At 44.6% G+C, this 15300-nt stretch overlaps 1 protein-coding gene across 1 annotated transcript; it reads left to right on the top strand.

Annotated features, from left to right (window-relative positions):
• Positions 1-1426: 1426 nt before the first annotated feature.
• FUT11 (fucosyltransferase 11) lies at positions 1427-14900 on the top strand. The gene is made up of 3 exons (XM_066600493.1): positions 1427-2538; positions 6015-6640; positions 14673-14900. The coding sequence occupies exons 1-3, from the start codon at positions 1639-1641 to the stop codon at positions 14818-14820; spliced, it is 1674 nt and encodes a 557-aa protein (XP_066456590.1). The 5' UTR covers positions 1427-1638; the 3' UTR covers positions 14821-14900.
• The last annotated feature ends 400 nt before the right edge of the window (positions 14901-15300 follow it).

Raw genomic sequence — 15300 nt, 5'->3', positions numbered from 1 at the left:
CACGAGCAAAACACGCTTATGTGTACGAACCCATTGAAATCAAAACACTGCTCAAATACGCTTATGCGACATCAGACAAAGGGCGGCTTCACATGGACGTATGCATTTTTGCACGGAACTCACAGCAACGACTTTTTTGTGCGCATATCACGGCATTGTTTTTGTGCACGGGACACAAGCATGCCAAATTTAAATGACTGTGGAATAATAAATTCCAGATGTGTTCTTTTTCTTACAGAATTGCCCCTTTTTCTGTGCACCACGTTGCGTATTGCACACGCATTTATGCACACACCCCCATAGACTTCTGTGGGAAATTTCATTTGAATAGGGCTTGAGGGCAACTTCACATGGGCATATCCTCATTTTCTTTTTTTTTTTGTACGTTTGAAAAAAACACAGCCTGTTCTACTTTTGTGCACATCAAAGGTCCCCATAGAAGTCTATGTAAGGTGTGCAATACGCAAGCAGATATGTGGAAAACAGCGCAATTTTGCAGGTACCTGCTGTCTTCTGTTTTCCTCTGTACTGCGGATAGTCTGCACGGCTCACCGTCAGACATGCGCAGTACAAGTTTTTTTTCTTCAAACTTCTGCTTTTCCCACATCATTGCCTAGCAAAGACGCGGAATCTGCGACCTTTCTGCAATATGATTGCATTAGGGGTCGCGGATCAGACAGCTTCCGTCAATGCGGAATCCGCACAAAAATGAAGCATGTTGTCATTTTTCCTTCGCTTGCGGAGATTACAATTGGTTTCCGCAAGTGTGGAGGAAGAATCGATTTCTCATAGCATGCTATGGGCGCTATTTGCGGTGGATCCGCTGTGCAGACGGCCGCCACGGATTCCGCAGCAAATATCTGTCCGTTGGCAGGAGTCCGTAATCGGGGTGTGCTTGAGCAAAAAACCCTGCCCTGCGAGGTCAAAAAGTTTAGTAAAATACATAGATACGTGCACAAAAAAGAGTAGTTCATAGCGCAAATACGTTGCGCAGAGTCGTGCACAAAAAAAGCATACACTGTTGTGAAGCCGCCCTTAGATACATAAAATGTATCATATCGTAGCAAGATAGTTTAACATTTAGTTTAACCATCTTGCTGCAACATCATACAATAAATTATTTTAGAACCTAATGTATAAGTTATATTGTAACATAATAGTTTCTTCCCCTTAATTTCCTATTTAGGAGGAAAATAAGTAAATTTATTTCATTTCTGTATCATCTACTGAAACTCCCCAGAACTCCTTATATCATGGATGAACTGGAGACAGTGCGGAGTTACAAAAGAGAATGGTCTGGCAGCAATAGGGTTAAAGAAGGACTAACTTTTCTGGCTCGTGCTGTCACCTATGGCCATATGGTACACTCCCCTTCTCCCTTTACAAGTCATGTGACTGTGATGTCATTATTTAAGCAGCAGCTTCATGCAGCCACATAGACAGGAGGCAGCGGTAACATGGAACTTCCTGCTGGAGCTGAGTGTATGCAGCATTCACAATGCTGATGGTGTGGACATGGGAGCTCGGTGCACACGGACTGCCGGTAGGATCATATATGTACCCTCTATTTCCTGCCATCACACCTAACTTTAGTAGTTTCCCACATCCTACGTGAAAGCTCCTTGGGATCTAAGTAGCATGAGCTGCTTCGGTGTCTTCTGCACTTGCTGCAGGGTAGGACTATCTAGCCGTGGGACTATGAGGACCCGTTCTGCTCTACGGGAGACCATATGGTACTTTATCGTAGGGGGTATTTTACTGACTTGTACCTGGGCTACTCCTGACTCCGAACCGTTGGATAGTTCTGAATATCTGGAAGGAGAGGGCGTGTGGATGAACTCGGCAATAAATGACCTTCATCATGGGCATCCTGTGCATAACGACCAATTTCCTGAGGATTTACCCCTAGAGCAGAATATGGCGGTCATGCCTGGACAGTGGGAGCAGGACTCTTTCCAACCATCGAGCGTGCTCTCCAATGCCGGACGTGGTGTGGTGATGGTTGACTCTTACCGTGGTCCGGGTAACCGTGACACCAGAAGCAACAAAGAGTTGCCTATTCTTCTGTGGTGGAGTCAGAACTTGTTCCCGCACTTTCCTGGGGGCACGGAACGCGTTGACTGTCCTCTCAGTTCTTGCATGGTGACAAAAGACAAGAGAGTGAAACTTCACAAAAGGACCAAATCTATAATCTTCTACGGCACAGACTTCCGAGCATATGAAGCTCCGCTGCCCAGGTTGCCTCACCAGACGTGGGCGCTGTTTCACGAGGAATCTCCAATGAACAATTATGTTCTGTCACATTTGCCAGGAATTCGTCTTTTTAACTACACCGCCACCTTCAGACGAGAGTCAGACTACCCCCTCACCTTGCAGTGGTTGCCCACAATTGGTTACTTGCAGAACCCGGCCGTTTCTATAGCAGAAAAGAACAAGTGGCGTCAAGAAGGGTATGCCGCCATATTGTACATGCAGTCCCACTGTGATGTTCCCTCGGACAGAGACCGTTATGTAAAAGAGTTAATGAAGCACATTCAGGTAAGCGTCGGAAAATGACATTTAGATGGTGATAATTGTCTAGCATATGTTGCACGTTAAGGTGCGTTTACACGGCACGATTATCCTTACGGGGAAAAAATGGATTGCTGATTTGACTTTCATCGAGTGTAAGCGATTGACCAATAGCGCAAGCATGAAAATCATTACTGGCTCACTAAGTTTAAATACCGTTCGTTTAGTCGTTCTCATTCACTTATAGAGCGAATGTGAGCGACTTAACGAGCAAACAATTTATCTGCCTGTCTAAACGAGCTGAATGGGCCAATGAGCGAGCTCTGATATCATTCACTTGTGTGAACGATAAATAGTTCTGTCTAAAAGCACCCTTAAGACCGCTTTCACATGGCTCAGAAAATCGTGCAACATTTGCGCGTTCTGCAAACATGAACCGTATCCTTTCGAATACGGTCATAGACTGTCTCTCTCCTGCCACAGAGAATCGCGGGTAAACATCGCATGCGGTGCTATGCGGTCACACAAGCATGTTGTGAAACGCTGCATGCGCCAGTGTATTGCCGCATATGGTAGTGATTTGACTGCATGACAGCGTATCTCACGCAGGTCTGGTTTGTCTGAGTTTTCCTGCTCTGTTGCTTAACGATATTGCTGTAAACGCCATGCATATGTACAGCGTTTTATTACACACCCATAGAGAACAATGAAACTCTATCGCGGGTAATATACGGTAAAGTAGAACATGCTGGATTCCATTGAGCGCATATTATACTCAAATGTATATACGCAATCGTCAATAAAAATCAATGTACTTTGACTCCATTCACCACGTAGTATGCAGAAGTAATACGCTGTTAAATTACACTTGTGTGACCCTGGCCTTGTGCCGGCATAAAAATCATCCTTGGCTCGTTTACTAGTCGTTCGGGTATAAATACGGATCGGTCAGTCGTTCTCGGTCACTTATACACTGAATGTGGATGAGTGAATGATCCTAGTTTTAAACGGGCCAACGATGTATCTGCTGGTATAAACTCTGACATTTGCTTGTTCAAACAAGAAATCCACTCGTCTAAATTCACCCTAAGGCCTCATGTCCACGGGAAAAATCAGGCCTGCTGCGGATTCTCCATGCAGAATCCTGCAGCGGGTCCCTCCTTTCCCGCGGACATGAGGCCTAAAAATAAGCATTACTTACTTGTCTGGATGCTGTGGATCTTCCCTCCGTCGCAGCCGGATCTTCTTTCTTCAGACCGGCGGATGTGCTCAGCATGTCGGCAGCATCCCACGCGCATGCGCCGTGCAATTTTTTTTTTTAATTTATTTTTTTTTAAACTCCTGTTCTCCCGCGGCGGAGAGCAGGAATTCAGCTGCGGATCCGGACGCCTTCCATAGGCTTCAATAGAAGCCTGCGGAAGCCGTCCCCATGGGAGACCCGCACTAAAATGGAGCATGCTGTGGGTGTTTTCCCGCACACGCAATCCGCGCCTCAAGGGAAAATGACATCCGCATTTAATTACCTGCGGGTGTCCAATGCATCCCTATGGGGCGCAGGTCACGTGTGCGGGTGACCCGCTTCGGATCTGTCCCCGTGGACATGAGGCCTTAGGCCTCTTTCACACAGGCGTTGCGATCTTCGGCCACCTGCTCTCTGGCTAAATCTTGCATTTTTCACCTGTTCACACGGCCGGGTGCGGCATATGTGGCTGATTATGGCAATAGAAGCTCCCATAGAAGCGAAGCCTGAGGGAGTTCCACAGCACAAGCTGCTGCCAAAGTCCCTCCCCTTGTTGGCAGATCCCATAGTCTTCTATGAGAGCTGCTGGCTGATCGTGGCCAAAAAATAGGGCTAGACCTAGCTTTTCCGGCTGTGCGTAAAAGCAGCCATCTGGAATCTATAGCATAGGTGCTATTTTTTTTTTTTCTGGCAGGCCAATTATTTAAATTTTTTTTTTCTTCCTATGCCAGAAAATTGCCCATCTGAACAAATGCATTGGAATCCAAATGCCAAGATTTTCAGCTGATGCGTCATTGCAGTTAATTGCTGCGATAAAACATTAGTGTGAATTAGGGCTCCCACACATCTGCGTGGTTTTTTTTTTTGTTTTTTTTTTCTTTAACGCAAATGTAAATGGAACTTTCTAATATTAAAAATGCATTGTAAGTTTGTGCTTTGCGATTTTGTTTTGTTTTTTGTGCGATGCGTTTTTAACACTAAAGACCCCTTCACACTGACAATCACTATTTTTGCTGCGAGAAAATTGTGACAAATTCGCGTATTTCTATCTTTCCTGCGTGTTTTTTTTTTTTTTTTTTTTTCTTTTAGCACGAAAGTCAATAGGACTTTCTAATGTTAAAAACGCATCGCAGGAAAATCGTAGGTTCGTGCATTGTGATGCGATAAAGAGGCTTTATAGGGAAACATGGGAGATTTAAATAAATGAAAGCGCATGCTGCCATTTTTGTGTTTCACGCAACATCTCATGAGTGAAAACATCGCAAATGTGAAGGAAACCATTGAAAAGCATCGATTTCATAATTCTGCGTCTTCACTCAGGTCGCGCGAAAAACGCATGATTTTGTCTCACCAGAAGGCTCCTTTTGAGATAATTTCCAGGCAAAAAAAATGACAAATTCCGTTCTGCCTAGAGGAGACTGTAGTATTTGGGCAGTGTCTACTAACATTTTCAGCCTTAGGACATCCCTGGGGAAAAAACATTTTTCTGCATGGCTCCCCCTACCAAAAAGGGGCTGTGACTAGGGGTGTGGCTTATCACAACATATGATTTTTACCTCAGATCTATGGAATATGTTGGCGCTATATAAATATTATACCAGACACCTGGTGGCCTCTAATGAGGCCGCTGGTCCCTTCCACGTCAGCTGACCAGCAGCACTATGCTAGCGGCCACCTGGTGAAGAAGTTGCTTAGACCACGAAGACTTCGGAGGTGAGAGGGAGCGAGGTATATTCTGAAATCAGATGAATTTCGAGTCAAAATCCACACAGATGGTGAATATTTTGACTGTCTCTTGTAGAAATGCTGCAGAATATTCTGCTACAGAAAATCTACAGTATTTCCACTACCAGGCCCGGAAGACCGTATTGGAATTGCGTATTACGCGGGCTCTGTATGCACGTATGATAACTCGCCAGCAATCACATTGTCTTACGCAGTTCTAGTCACATTAGCGTGTCAGAATTGCATAATCTGTAAGTGTGTATATACATGAGACCCCATTGTTCTCTATAGTCACGGATACATCTGCAGTCCATATACAAGTACATTATGTATTGGCGGCAGGTATGTCATCGCTAAGCGACGGCGCCAGAAATATAAACAAAGAGGAGTACAGCACATGACCGCAGTCTGGCCTAATGAGACACAAAAGCGTTTATTACTGACTGCATCGTATGTATGTAAGAAATCTTCCCTGGAAGAATTTGACATAATTCTAACTTTTTACTTTTTTTTATTTTTTTTTTTTTATATGTGCTAGATTGACTCCTATGGTCAGTGTTTAAAGAACCGCCAATTCCCAAGCAAGAGACTTGAGGACACTTCAACGGCCACCACAGAAGATCAGCAGTTCATGGAATTTACCGCAAGATATAAATTCCACTTGGCGATGGAAAATGCCATATGTGCTGATTACATGACGGAGAAGCTATGGCGGCCTATGCATATAGGGGCAGTTCCAATTTACAGGGGATCCCCTTCCGTTAAGGACTGGATGCCCAATGATAACTCTATCATAGTAATTGATGACTTTGAGACTCCAGAGGAACTGGCCAAGTTTATAACTTCTTTGGACCAAGATGATGAAGAATATCTCAAATACTTGGAGTACAAGAAACCTGGTGAGATAACCAACAAGCTACTGCTGGACAGTATGCAGAAGCGAGAATGGGGTGTCAATGACATGAGTGCGCCAAACTACCTCAATGGCTTTGAATGCTTCGTGTGTGATCAGGAGAATGCTAGAGTCGAAGCTAAGAAGAAACACAAGAAGACCCAGGGCAAAAGTTCAGCTCCGGTGCCGCACATCGCTGCCAATAACCACATGGGGTGTCCCATACCTGTGCCGGGTATCGGAAAAGCTGACGAGCTCCCAGAGGATGACAGGTAACCAATTAGTAAAATCTCTGGGTAGCAGCAAATGTTTAATGGTCTCCAACAACTGTATGAAGAAGGCCCACTTCCTCTACACCGGGTGTCTCTATGGTGATGGCTCTTCTACACACAAGACGTGTACGATTTCTTGTCTGCCTGAGCAAGTGATGTCAGTGCCAGCTCGTTTGCGCTTGTGGAGACTTTTTGGACAGGCAGATCATCGTTAAAAATTATAAACTTCTTGTTCAGTGTTTCACATTCCTATGCAAAACACTGAGCGGAGAGCGTTTTAACCCATTAACGCTATAGGATGTACAGTTACGTCCCGCACGATCGGGGTATGTATGAAGGGAGATCGCAGGGCAATCTTGCTCCCATACAACACGGTTGCTGGATGTTTCTTACAGCCAGTACCTGCCCGCAACTGCTCCAATAAACCGCATGGCTCATCAGAGCTGTTAACCCTTCAAATGCTGCCATCCATTCTGACAGCAGCATTTAAGACCACCCCCACCCCCCTGACTGGTGTTCAGGGGTCCTGTATGGCCCCCCCAGGACTGCATTAGCAATATTCCTATCAAGATTGCCTGTGAGATCGTGGTATGATGTAATGCCATACCAGGAGTGATCAAAGCATTGCAAGGACTAATTAAAAAAAAAAAAAAAAACTTTTTAAATTAGTAAGGCCTAATGTCTACTTGCACGCATGGATTCCACTGCTGAATCCTGCAGTGGAATCCAGCCCTGCCCACGGACATGGACAGGAAAAGACTTTTTCTTACCTGTCCAGATCCAACGTGGGTCTCCTCTGTGCCGGATGGATCTTCTTTCTTCATCACGGCAGATGCGCAGTGCAATTTTTTTTTTTTTAATCTACTGCTTTTCTGTGGATCCGTGGCACATCCACAATGACAGCTGTGGCTGTGCCATGGATCAGACAGCTTCCTTTGACTTCAATGGAAGCCATCCCGCGGGATCCACAGAAAAATAAAGCATGCTGTGATTTCTTCCGGCACATGTGATCTGCACGCCAGGAAAAAAATCATATCCGCATGCTTTTTACTGTTCTGTAGACGCTAATGCATCCCCATGGGCAGTTTGATTTGCGGATCTCCTGCGCGGGTTCCACAAATCAAATCCGCCTGTGGACATTGGGCCTAAGTTTTGAAAAAAAAAGAAAGCCTTTTGCCATATTTATAATAAAATCTAAATAAACAAAAATACTAATTTTGGTATCTCCGTGTCCATAAAAGTCCAATCTATCAAAATAACAGATTATTTACCCCGTATGGTGAATGTCATCATCCCATCTCCTGGAGCGGGAAGTGACATATGGGCAACCACTACCTGAGCTCTTACATGTCACTTCCTGACAGTGGAAGACTAAGGGTCTTCTTACATTGACCAACTTGTCGGGCACAGATGCCAGTCAGGTCAACCCAGTGATAACCTTGTGCTGTTACGCAGGAAGAAGCATCAACCAGTGAATGACAGCGGAGCGGCCGGGATCATTCTGAGCAGCCCACCTTTTGTTCACAGTAAGCAGGCAGTCGTTTGTAAGTGACCAACTGCCTGTTTACACAGCCAATCGATCGTTCAGTTTTCTGCATGCAGAAACAATGAGAAGCGAATGCAATCTGGTCAGTCGTTCAGTCGGGGCATGCCTTTACACCTAGCGATCATTGCTCAGCATTCCACTGGATGTGGGACGATTTATCACTCCATGTAAAAAGCCTTTTAGGCAACTGGTCAATCTAGTTGAGGGTAGGACTTGTATAGGAAATACTGTATTTGCTGCATCTACTTGCTTTCCGATATCTTTTCTTAGAAGTTGATACTCATGTATACAGTCTCCTATAAATTTTCGAAGCCTTCACCAAGAGCATCAGTTACGATAAGAAGTTTTGCATTTACTTACAAAGTTGAGCAAAGTTCCTATCCTTAGTAGAAGTTCTGGTTTCCCCCATATAGGACTTTTTATAGATCTTTTGGGGGTGGGTAGTTAAGGAGCTGAAGCAGAGTTGTTATGACATACAGGATCTCCACCTACTTGTGTCTGAAAAAAAGAGCAATTCAATATTGACATATAAATGGATAGCACCGCTCTGCTCTTGCATTTGTTTATGCTTGGAAGGTTGTGCAAATATGCTCAGATACACGTTAGCGAGATTAGGGCACCTTATATTTCCCCCATCATGCAAGAAAGCTGTCCTGTGCGCCAGATGGCTCACTAATTCTGTTTGATCAAGGATAAAATATCCTACCAGCACAAGGTTGCTGAAGGCTCCCAAAACTGACTTCCTTGTGAGAGATCTCCTATGATCAAAGGGTGTATTTACATTGCAGAGTCTATTTGGTGTATGTGCCTGGAAACCACCTACCACTCATGTCAAACATATAGTGTCCCATTCACCCGAAAGAGGCCACAAATGTGTCCTCTTGGCATCCATTGAGCTAGTATGTACACTGACATGCCAAAGGTCATGGGACAGGAACTGATATAATATAGGGCCCCCCTCTAGCCCGGTGACGTGCAGCAACTCGCCATAGCATGGATTCCAGCAATAGGCAGATGGCTGGAGGGATGTTAAGCCATCTGATTAGCCACCCACAGCTCCGTGGTATCTGTAGGTGCGGGATCTCGGGCACGAATGGACCTCTTCATCACATCCCATAAATGCTCAATTGTACAGGCCGCACCATTCATAGGAAATCTCCAAAATGCTCCTTAAAATAGTTCTGGACAACTTGGGCCCTATGGCACTGTACGGTTATTGATGGGGTACTTGAAGTCCTTGAAAGGCTACAAATTGTCACCAAGAAGTGAAACTAAGGAGACACTGTCCAATGAGCTCTTTTGAGATCACACTCAGTCTGGTTTTTCAAAGATCTCCTGTAACTTGCAGATTTTAGCTAGATCCTGGTACAACAGGTTGCAAAAGCACTTAACAAATCACCATAAATTTATGGAGCTGATAACAGAGAGCCTGTCCAATCTGTGGAAGAAACAATAGTGATGGTATGGCAGACTTCCCGCCATTGCCCTTCAGATTGACAATGCAGAGGTTGTATACAGTCAAAAGTGGTTTTGAAGTTGCTGCTTGAAAGCTGCCCAACTCCAGTTCATAGAAACCATTGCTGAGGGTGGTCCCCAGCTTAGGGCCCACTGGTGCTCCAGTTCATAGAGCATTTCTAGGGCTCCTTTTATATATCGTATGAAGGGCTACAGCTTTAACCACTTAATGCCATAGGACGTAAGCTTATCCTGGCCGGGGGTACTTGACGTAACAGGATGTAGACTTACATCCTGTGGATGGCAGTCGCAGACCCGAGCCAGCGCCAACCTACAACAGGAGCCACCCGAGACTTACAGCTGGCTCCCTGCTGTTAACACTTTACATGCTGCAATCATTGTAGATTATAGCATGTAAAAGGTACATAGAGGGAGCAAGCTATGTAATCGCAGAGGGCTGAGGGGTTGCCATGACCTGTGATTGCTTTTGTACCGTAAGTGATTAATGCATTGCAGTATGTCTGTACTGTAATGCATTATCATAGCAATCCTGGCTTTCCTGATTCAAGTCCCCTACGAGGACATAGAAAAAAACATTTTGACTCAGGTTTATTTTCATTGTGCTTCCCAAAAGCAAAAGTGATCAAAAAAGCCTTATGTACCCAATATGGTATCCATAAAAAGTACAGCTCATCAAGCAAAAAACAAGACCTCACAGAACTCCATCCATGCAAAAATAGTTGAGGCTGAATGCAGCGATGCAAAAGAATTCCCTTTTTTCCTTTTTTTTTTTTTTTTTTTTTTGGTAGAAAAACCTAAAATATATAATTTTGGTATTGTCATAACACCAACCTGCAGAAATTGTTTGCTTTTGAGCACTAATTTTCTATTTTTTTTTTCCCCCCCTCTTCTCAAGGCCTAAGGTTGCATTCACACGAACGTATATCGGCTGGGTTTTCACGCCGAGCCAATATACGTCGTCCTCATCTGCAGGTGGGGGGGGGGGGAGGATGGAAGAGCCAGGAGCAGGAACTGAGCTCCCGCCCCCTCTCTGCCTCCTCTCCGCCCCTCTGCACTATTTGCAATGGGGAGAGGTGGGACGGGGGCGGGGCTATGTTCTGAGGTTTTCACGCCGAGCCGATATACGTCGTCCTCATCTGCGGGGGGGGGGGAGCATGGAAGAGCCAGGAGCAGGAACTGAGATCCTGCCCCCTCTCTGCCTCTCTGCACTATTTGCAATGGAGAGAGGTGGGACGGGGGCTGGGCTAATTCTCAGAACTTAGCCCCGCCCCCGTCCCACCTTTTTTCATTGCAAATAGTGCAGAGGGGCGGAGAGGAGGCAAAGAGGGGACGGGAGCTCAGTTCCTGCTCCTGGCTCTTCTCCCACCCGCAGATGAGGACGACGCATATCGGCTCGGCGTGAAAACCGAGCCGATATACGTTTGTGTGAATGCAGCCTTAAGATGTGTAATTTATACACATGTGATGAAAAAATGGTACCAATAAAGATTACAGTTCCCAACTCAAAAAAACAAGCTCTCCTATGGCCATGTTGATGGAAAAATAAAGTTATAGCTTTTCAAAATTAGGGATGAAAATCGCACCCTCCTAGCGTGTCCAAAGACTGCTTTTGCTCTTAGACAAGTTTTACATATGCATGTTGATGGACTATAAGGGGGACCTCGCTTTAGAGCCCTCACTAACAATAACATTCAGCTGTTCTGGAGTTCAACAGGCTCAGTTTAAAGCTTAATTTCTTTTATCTGATTGCTTAACCACAAGTATATTTTTAAAGTTTTGTATAGGATTTGAAGTGTTAATACACTTGTACAGAGAGGAAAGCAACATTACAGAGGATCAGCAACACCCTTTCCGGAGCATGACCACACAGGGTGGCATTGACGTGGTTGCTGCATTTTTAGGCTGCATTCACAGCTCGAGTAGTTTGCCTTAGTGGGTACGCTTGCTCATCTCTAATAATCATTTAGATACCCCAACAGCCACACGCCGCCCCCATATGGGGTCCCTCTTATAGCCCTTTTGCATGGGACTAGCTGTCGGGCAAACGCTGTACACATCAGTGAGTATCACTGGCAGCTCTCACAATGCTGCCGGAATGGAGCTAGTGGGGAGAACGGGAGATACAGCACTCATGCAGCTGGAGTCTGGAGCCACGGACTACATGGTCTCTTATTTTCACACTGCCTGCTATTTAAAAAAAAAAAAAAAGTGTGTGTGTTATATATATTACCTGATAAACCCCTTGGTATTATTGTATCTTGAAGCCACCAGGAAGTCCTGATGGAGCCAAGATTGACAGGCTGTGATTTCCCCTGATGCTAAAAGTTGCAGAAAAATACATACAGAGGGTCCTGCTGCAACCACACAGCCACAGCTCCAACGGTCTTCCTCCCCACAGAGGCACAAGGCGGAATACCCTCAGTGTTGTAGCACTGAGCCGAAAGCATCCTGAAGCAGCTTTTCCTGGGAATCCAGCAGCGGCCCCCTAGAGGCACCCCTACCCGCTGTTGCTTTCACATACTGCCCGCTGCAGGGAGGCGACAGGACCGGGGTAGAGAGATTCCTATGTGGCGGCTGCACAGTCCAGGAGCACAAACCGGCGTGTCCCCCCACCCCACCCCACACCTGATGTAACTTTAATATCGTCGCCACAGGCCCCGCGGCACACACACTGACCACCGTCGGCCGCACTGTGCAGGAGCACAGCCACGCTGCTTCAGTCCCTCATCTATTCGGGCACCTTGTAGGACCTTTACCTATTCTGCCAATCAGGAGATAGGGGTGTGACGGGCATTTTCCCTGTCAAACTACTAGCTTCCAGTGGCGTCAAGATACAATAATACCAAACCCCTTTAGTGACCATTTTTCTTTCATTCTGCTTTTAAGACAATAGGGTGTAACTTGACCAACATAAATAAGGGAGATGGAATAATACCTCCCCAGAGCCACCTATTGGAAGGCAGCATTCCTTCAAGCCAAAGTTAGACTCTTTATTGTAACAATGACTGGGAATTAAAAGTAATGCCAGACTCCATGTACAGACAGCTATTTCAGGGTATTTGCGCTTCATCAGTGTGAAGTAGGAGTCTGGCTCTGCTAGTGAGAGGCCTGGGACGGGGGTCAGAAACGCTATTTTTTTTTCTCCTTCAGGAGAGCATCTAGAGCAGTGTTTCTCAACTCCAGTCCTCATGACCCCCCCAACAGGTCATGTATTCTGGATCTCCTCAGTGTTGCACAGGTGATGTAATTATTGTCGGTGCCTCAGACATTGCCACAGGTGTTCTTCCTATAGGATGTCCTGAAAACATGACCTGTTGGGGGGTCCTGAGGATTGGAGTTGAGAAACACTGATCTAGAGGTATTATTCCATCTACTTTATTTGCATATTACCCAGAGTAGCATGAATGGCTTTTTGAGTCTCCTCACTCAGTCTAGGTGTTCTCCCTAAGGAGAAAAGATAGCGTTCTGGACTAAGCTAAGTAACCTTTCTATTATCCATTTGTATCTAGGGACATCTACATTGATTTTTTTTTAACATCCTTTTCGTACATTTTGAGAAAAGGCAGAAAAACATAGAGCCAACTGTGACCTATAGTCAATGTAGACTTGCAGAACCGTGAGTCGAGTTGTATGCATGTTTTCATAGAAGAGATGTATAATCCAAGTGACATTTTATTTCATATTATGGCCCTTCACAGTATAGACAATTAAAATAATTAAAGTTTATTAAGGCTATTTATGCCTGGAGTCCACCATCAGGGCTACAGGTCACACCTCATCTTTTATTATTTTGAATGTATATCTTAGATTTAGTAGGCAGGGTGATTGTGCCTTTATTTGATTGGTGACATTTAAGAAAGGGACTGAAGCTTTCTATAGCCTAATATAAGAAACCTCCTGAAAGAGTTAGTTTAGCCAGCCTAAGATTTATTTTCTTTTGAGACTAACCTATCTTGGTCTCTAGGTGCAAGCTCTTCGCTCTAGGACTAGCTGGAGCAGACCTATGGGTTCTATCTGTGAGCTATCCTCTGAATTTATTTAGCTTTAGAGCAGTTCTGACAGGATTTACCTATTGTGGCTGGCCTTTATGCTCTATGTACTGTGGGCTAGTGCTATATCCTAGAGCCTATTCCTATAGAGACCAAAGCCAACAATCAAGGAATTCTCCCTCGAGTGCATGTAGCGATAAGCAGGGAGTCAAGAATTTGAGAAGACTCCTATGCACTATATATAAAAAGGATTGTAAGCAGGTACTTAATATACTCTTCTCACCAACCAACTGCTGAGGGACATCTAGTACTCAGACGATCACATTGCATGGTCTCGATCATGCATATGATCCTTTCTCTGACTTTTCCTATTGCACTGTGACAGTACTTGCCATCTCTTTAAATCTAGGGAAAGGTTCATAAGGTTCCTGATGAACTGCTGTAAGAGCAGGGAAACTCATTGAACCACGAACCAACTTGCCTTCTAAACAGGAATATGATTAAAAACTAAGCTATGAACCAACTTGTAGGCTAAACAACAATCTGGGGACGATGCCTCAGAAAACTCTATTACCAACCAAATGGCTCTGCTCCTTCTATCTCTGGTGGGATGATACATTGTGTAAACCATCCAGCTGTCTGGGGAAGAGGTCTGTGTACCTCGAAACACGTTACATTGCTGGTTTGACTTTAGAATGTGAAATAAAACCTCACTTGGATTATACATCCTTTCTATGAAATCCTTATTTGACTGAACATGGGTACAACTAGACTCATGGTTCTGGAAGTCTACATTAACTATACATCGTGGCTGGGCCCCTAGTGTTTTATTTATTTTCCTTTTTCTCCAATTTATTAAATGCTGGCTGGCAGCACCTACAGTACTTCTATTTTATCTTCCACTTCTCCGTAACCTTTTTGTAGGTATAGGTTGTTTCATGACCATCCCAGCCATCAGTTCTTAGTGTAAAATGCAGAAATCAAAAGCACAATAACAATCTCTATTTTCCTTTTATTTTAGCTGGAAGCAAATGTGGCTGCAAGATTACTGGCAGAGTTTTGACCAAGGAGCTGCGCTTGCTGCCATGATATTACGAAATGAAACGAGTGAAGATAAATTTTGGGATTTCATGCATGAAATGTACATAAAGAGAAATATGAATCGTTGACAACTTTTTTTTTTATACACGTTGTTTCAACTCTTGACTGATATTTTTTAATACCAAAAATAAAACTATTCTTGAAGGACTTTCATTACCGTGACGTTACTCCGTTATCCTATGGAAGGATGGACGCGCATCTCATGGAAACTTTGTTTTTGTGCCAAAGCCTCTTTTTTTTTTTTGGAAGGGGGGGGGGGGGGGGAAAGACAAACCTTGAACTTTAATAGATATTTGAGAAGACTTTCAGGATTGTCCAAGCATTTCATGCTACCAAAAACATGTTAATGAACTAAAACGTGATTTTATATTTCTTAGGCTTCTTTCACACGATCGCATATTGGCCGATATACGCTACGTTGTGAGTGAAAGATTGGGTGAACGGGTGCACAAATCAAACGTTTGTGCGCCCGTTCATATGGCCTGGTGAGGCCGCTGCAAATGCGCCTACCTTACCAGGCCATCTCCCATTTCACCTCCCTCCTCATT

This window comes from Eleutherodactylus coqui, chromosome 4 (assembly GCF_035609145.1).
Source record: "Eleutherodactylus coqui strain aEleCoq1 chromosome 4, aEleCoq1.hap1, whole genome shotgun sequence".
Taxonomy (NCBI): Eukaryota; Metazoa; Chordata; class Amphibia; order Anura; family Eleutherodactylidae; genus Eleutherodactylus; species Eleutherodactylus coqui.
The sequence above is the reverse complement of the archived record's forward strand: the minus strand, read 5'-3'. Positions and strand labels throughout refer to the sequence as shown.

Bases quoted from the DNA above. Each gene is read 5' to 3' on its own strand.
- FUT11 (XM_066600493.1), top strand. From the start codon at position 1,639: ATGAGCTGCTTCGGTGTCTTCTGCACTTGCTGCAGGGTAGGACTATCT. The intron at 2,539-6,014 runs GTAAGCGTCGGA...TATATGTGCTAG, and splicing joins AGTTAATGAAGCACATTCAG to ATTGACTCCTATGGTCAGTG. The intron at 6,641-14,672 runs GTAACCAATTAG...CTTTTATTTTAG, and splicing joins GAGCTCCCAGAGGATGACAG to CTGGAAGCAAATGTGGCTGC.